General features: G+C 42.3%; 1 protein-coding gene across 1 annotated transcript; it reads right to left on the bottom strand.

Moving 5' to 3' along the window:
- Positions 1-2,244: 2,244 nt before the first annotated feature.
- On the bottom strand, positions 2,245-6,028 carry LOC107300478 (zinc finger protein 883-like). The gene is made up of 6 exons (XM_015829805.1): positions 5,996-6,028; positions 5,592-5,709; positions 5,389-5,471; positions 4,666-4,792; positions 3,524-3,745; positions 2,245-3,412 (listed from the first exon to the last, which is right to left on the bottom strand). Exons 1-6 carry the CDS (start codon positions 6,026-6,028, stop codon positions 2,265-2,267), a joined length of 1,731 nt encoding a protein of 576 aa, XP_015685291.1. The 3' UTR covers positions 2,245-2,264.
- Positions 6,029-6,244: the final 216 nt, after the last annotated feature.

The raw sequence follows: 6,244 nt of genomic DNA on the forward strand, positions 1-6,244 counted from the left end.
GGGATTTAAATGACCTAAACACATGGGCTCAGTACAGGGGAAATATGAAATGAAGATGAGTAAGAATAAGGAATGTGCCCTCAGCCCTCTTGAAAGTGTGGTAAGGAGCTTTTTAAAGCTTAAAATCTGTTGGAATATGAAAGCTGAAATCTTCGTTAAATACAATGCTCTTTGGCATCAGGATATGCCTAATGTATAGCCTCCAGGATGATCAATTGACTTGGGGGTCTTTGAGGCTATGGGGGACTATGCCCAAAGAGGCCTGGAGAAGGATCAGCAAGCTTATGATGTGCTTTTTTTGGACCGTGCAAGGAAATTGCTCTCCAGCGCTCAGGCTTTATACTTCTTCAGTACCCCCTTCTTATAAGGGACTTTATTCCCTTACAGAACATGTTGCTATCGGAAGAGGGGATACCCAGAAGGTCCTAGTAAGTTTATACTCCCTTTTCCACTTCAGAACTCTGTGCATGGAAGGACAGGCTTGGTTCCTATACAGCAGCCCCACATAAATACACGGATCTGGTCCTGTCCATTATCCATACCTACAACCCCAATTGGGCAGACTTACAGGCCACGTTAGATATTTTCCTTACATCAGAAGAGAGACATTTAATAGTGACTGCTCTATTTAATAGAGCACAAAAAGTTGTACAAGATGACCAAGTTCGTTTCCCTCAACAAATATTGCCGGAGATATTATGTCTCAAAGTTGCTGGAATCTCAGAGTCACACTGTAGAAGGCTGCGGTATGGGGTCAAACAAATGACTATATCTCCGCAAGTATTGCATCGGCAAATGTAACACTTTACCAATGTTCATTGGGGACATATGTGCATGTTCACACAAAATTTCATCAAAATCCGTGATGGTCGAGCACGGCACTTTTCTGAAATCAGACCACTTGACATGGAATGACCCGAGAGAAAGGCCCTTTTTTCAAAAACTGACCCTAAATGGTCTATTGATAGCTATAACAGCCCGCATTATGAACACTTGAAGGCATTTCAAGATCTAGTTGTCACTGCCTTAGATGGCGCTTCCTCCGATATGATAGAAAACTTCCTGGAGGTAGCAAACAGAGTATATGTGTCTCGATCCAAGACTGAGGCTAAAGGGACCAAGAGAGAGAAAGAGTGCAGTATTGCCCTTCTAACCTAAGTTCTCTAGCAGGCCCATTTAATGGGAGGGGGAGGCAGTGGTCTTCGCAGGGCGAGGAGTTGGAGGGTCCCCTAAAGTATTCTTGCCTCTAGTAAGGCAATTGACATGCTGAAAGTATCTTGGTAGGTCTTGGCTTATGTTAAGCACTGTTGAAATCTCCTAACACAATAAGGAGCGAATCTGCGTATCTGTCTTCAGCCCACATAATCAAGTCAGCTAGAGTTTGTAGTGCATTGTTTATTCAAGTTTTGGAGGAATATACATTGCAAACAGAATGAACGAGGAAAACTCTCGTGGAGAATAAAATGGTTTGCAGTTGATAATCAATGTCTCTAAGTCCACATCACAGAATTTCTTTAATGTGGTTACATTTTTACACCATCGATCATTGATATAGAAGCAGAGACGCCCTTCCTTTCTTTTTACCGGATGTTTCTGCAATTCTGTCCGCCCTCTGTATCTGAAATCCTGGGAAATGCAAGCTGCTATCATCAACTGACTCATTTAGCCAGGTTTCAGTAAAGCAGAGGGTGGCTGAGTAGTAAAAATCAGAGTTGCATCTCTTTAAAAGAAGTATTTAATCCATCTTATTAGCAAAAGAGTGAAGGAAGAGGTTTTTATTCCATTTTTCCTTAGTCTATTCAAAATCCCTGCTCGCTTACCCCTTCTTCGCCTGTTGTCTCCTCCTTTGGTTTTTGTTTTTCCATTTTTTAGAGCTGCCACTTCCTTGATGACAATCTCCTCTGCATTTATAAAGATGGGGGGCGATAGCCACAGAAAGCTGCCCATTAAAAAAACATTGCTTGATGCTTAACAGTTAGTCTCTTGAACATGAAACGCAAAGCGAATCACAGAGAATAAAAAACCAAAAAGCTATCAGAGAACATTTTACCGAGGCTGCCGTAAGAGGCCCATTCTTGAGGGGGAAGGAGAGAGGCCGTACCATTCCTGTATGCAACCCTCTCCTCAGATTCCTGTTAATATCTTCTGTGGCATGGAAATGAGTATTTTGTATTTTATCAGCAGAAAGCATTGTGAAAGAAATCCATTTTCTATACAAAAAAGGAAACATGTGCAGTTTTTAAATTTTTCTTTCAAAGTTCTTCTCACACTTCTTTTATTGATATGGTTTTTCCCGTGTATGGATGGATCCTTCTATGCCAAGAAAGAGTGTGACTCCAGGCAAAGCTCTTCCCACACTCCATGCATTGATATGGCTTCTCCCCTGTGTGGCTTCTCTTGTGGGAGATAAGAGCACACTTCCACCTAAAACCCTTTCCACATTCCACACATTTATATGGCATGTCTCCTATGTGGACCGTCTTGTGGGAATTAAGATTACTTTTATAGGTAAAGGTCTTTCCACACTCCATGCATTGATATGGCTTCTCTCCTGTGTGGATCCTCTTGTGAGAATTAAGATTACTGCTCCGAGTAAAGGTCTTTCCGCACTCCATGCATTTATAAGGTCTTTTTCCTTTGTGATTCCTATGATGGATTGTAAGAGAGTAATTACAAGAGAAGGACTTTCCACATTCCAGGCATTGATATGGCTTCTCTCCAGTGTGGATCCACTTATGGGAACTGAGACTACTGCTACAGGTAAAGCTCTTTCCACATTCCATGCATTGATATGGCTTCTCTCCTGTGTGGACCGTCTTGTGGGAATTAAGATTACCGCTATAGGTAAAGGTCTTTCCACATTCCAGGCATTGATATGGCTTCTCTCCTGTGTGGATCCTCTTGTGGGAATTAAGATTACTGCTCCGAGTAAAGGTCTTTCCGCACTCCATGCATTTATAAGGTCTTTTTCCTTTGTGAGTCCTATGATGGATTGTAAGAGAGTGCTTATAAGAGAAGGTCTTTCCACATTCCATGCATTGATATGGCTTCTCTCCAGTGTGGACCCTCTTATGGGAATTGAGACGACTGCTACAAGTAAAGCTCTTTCCACATTCCATGCATTGATATGGCTTCTCTCCAGTGTGGACCATCTTATGGGAATTGAGGTTAGTGCTACAAGTAAAGGTCTTTCCACATTCCATGCATGGATATGGCTTCTCTCCAGTGTAGATCCTCTTATGGGTATTGAGATGACTGCCACAAGTAAAGGTCTTTCCACATTCCAGGCACTGGTATGGCTTCTCTCCAGTGTGGATCCTCTTATGGTAACTGAGACCACTGCTACAAGTAAAGGTCTTTCCACACTCCATGCATTTATAAAGTCTTTCTCCTTTGTGATTTCTTTCATGACCTGTAAGGCAGTAATAATTACAGGAGGTCTTTCCACACTCCCTGGAGTTATATGGTTTCTCTTCTAAATGTGTCTTTTTATGGGAAATAAGATGATCAGATTTATTAAAGCTCTTTCCACACTCCATGCATTTATATGGTTCTTCTCTCGTATCAATGCTTGTATGGTTATGAAGCCAACTGACCCTCGGAAAGCCTTTTTTCATTCCACTTTGTGATTTCTTTGTTTCATCACTCTTTGGCTGTATCTGATCTGGAAACTTCCCTTTTCCCTCTTTTGAATGGATCATTTGGCATTCTTCCTTGCAATTCTTATTTTCTTGCCCATTAAAGCCTTGAAAAATGAAAATGAAAACTGTAGCAAGAATAGGGGAACAATCAAACCTCTTCTTCCTGATCTAATCTTTGACCTGGGACTATTCCATAATTCCGTGTACTCCCTAAGTGCACAGAATACTGTATCATGCTGGGTTAGCAACATATCCACCCAGTCCAGAACTTCAATGAAAGTCTCATCCCCACTTGTCTGCAGAACAGAATCTTTCAAAGCCAAGGGAAATTCCTGGATGGCAATAGCTCCCCACCCTCAACTTAGGCTGTTAAACTCTGTACACAAGTGGGCACATCTCTAGGAAGGGAACATCCCTCTCAGGGCTAAATCCAGTCCTGCTTATAGCAGCTCACACCCATCAGGGAGCCAGTGACCAGGCTCAGGAGTGGATACTGAACCCCTGGTAGGCAGGACCTTTGCTCAAGAAAGGCTACACCATCCCTGCATGGAGCCTCTCCCACATATTCTGGCTAATATCTTCTATGGCATGGAAATGAATATTTTGTATTTTATGAGCAGAAAGCGGTTTTTTAAAAAAACAAACAAACAAACCATTTCCTTTATGTAAAAAGGAAGGCAAGGCAGTTTTCCAATTTTTCTTCCAATAAATTTCCTTCTTCCATAAAATCAGTTTGGTCAAACGATTAAGGCACCAGGCTAGAAACTGGGTGACTGGGAGTACTAGTCCTGCCTTAGGCATGAATGCTGGCTGGGTGACTTTGGGTCAGTCTCCCTCAGCTCAACCCAGGTCACAAGGTTGTTGTTGTGGGGAAAACAGCAGGAGGAAGGAATATTGGGGTTTGTTCGCTAGCTTTATTATTTACAAAAATAAAGGCAGAGTATCAATGTTTTTATCAGAAATATCATCTAAGCCCCCACCCCATGACTTCTCTATGTTTCCGAGCACAGACAGGGATTCTTACCCAGAGAATCCAGATTCCTGGAATTCTCCAGCATGACTTCTCCGTGGAGAGCTTTTTGGGCAGGGTCCAGCTGAGACCACTCCTCCTTGGAGAAATACACGGCCACTTCCTCAAAAGACACAACATCCTGAAGAAGAAAAGAAATTTCCCTATTAACAGATAATCCCAAGAATAATTTGAGGTTTTTCTTCCATTAATTCTAGGAAAGAGATCCAGTGAACAAAATGGGCATCTTCTGCAGAATTCAGAGTGAGATCTCACCGCTTTTGGCTGATGACATAACTGAAGCAGATTGGATCTAATTGGAGGTATTTGGAATGCTTTTCAGCTTAGCCAACTAAAATAGTTTTCTTGGTCAATTGGTAGTTGGGTCTTATATCCACTTAGATTCTCAATCACCAAAGATGCTTTTCAAAAGGCAAAATAAGGATTTTTTTGTAATGGTATGTGAGAATGACCCTGGGAGACGAAGGAACAGCCCCAATGCTCACAACTGTCTGGTCAGGAGGAGAAAGCATCTCACAAAGGATCCCCCCAGAAGAGAGAGGGTAGACTAAGCTGAGCATGAATGTTCAATGACCGGATGTCAAATTTATATTGCTTAGAAACAGCAATTTTATACATTGAACTCTAGAACAAAATGAAATTTTATACATTGAACTCTAGAACAAAATGAAATCCATCCAAGATTCATGGACCTTTTCCGACGTTTCTCCTCTTTACCTGAAGTAGAGGTTCAGCCAATCCTTCAGCTCCACCACAAAGAGGAGGTGAGTCTACAAATTCCACAGACAGCTTTCCACTCTCTGTGAGACAGAGAAAAATGGGGGAAGGAGATTTGTTAAAGAGAGAGATTGTAATGATGTGCAGCTAAAGAATCAGCTAAATGTTGAAATCTCACATCGCACAGAAAGACCTTCTGTTACCTGGTGTGATGTCCTGACTTTGACCTTTCTGGAAGTTCTCCTCAAATAGCAGCTCTTGAGAGGGTTTGGATGAAACTTTCCCCCCCTTGGGATACTCAGTCGTAGCTTCCAAGGATTTCTGGACGTGATATGATAGGAGAAACAAAGGAAGAGCACAGAGATAGAAATGAATTTTCATACTGCACCTTCAAACTAGTAGACACCAATGTCCATTGTTGAAACCCGAAACGGAATGGAAGAATTGCCCCAAATACATCCTCTGGAAGAATAGAACAAATAGCCTTAGGAGTTAATAATCCCAGAAAACTCTGACAGAAAGAAATTGACAATAATCCAGAAAACTGGAATGAATTGACAAATTCAGAGAGATCCTCTTTAGACCTGTTAAGACTATATTATCACACCTGGAACTCTTCTTGCATCTTTTCCACATCCATGTTCAGCAAGAAGCCTTCGGCCAGGGCCACCGCCTGGGAACTGGTCTCTGCTCCACACTCCCGCACCCATTTCTCCATCTCTGGGGGAAGGAAAGCCAGGAACTGCTCCAGGAGCACCAGGTCCAGCATTTGGGCCTTTGTGTGTATTTCTGGCTGCAGCCACTGACAGCAAAGGCGGTGAAGCTGACTGCAAATATCTCGGGGTCCCCTCCCCTC

The sequence above is a fragment of the Protobothrops mucrosquamatus genome, unplaced genomic scaffold (assembly GCF_001527695.2).
Source record: "Protobothrops mucrosquamatus isolate PMUCROS unplaced genomic scaffold, P.Mucros_1.0 scaffold7203, whole genome shotgun sequence".
Taxonomy (NCBI): domain Eukaryota; kingdom Metazoa; phylum Chordata; class Lepidosauria; order Squamata; family Viperidae; genus Protobothrops; species Protobothrops mucrosquamatus.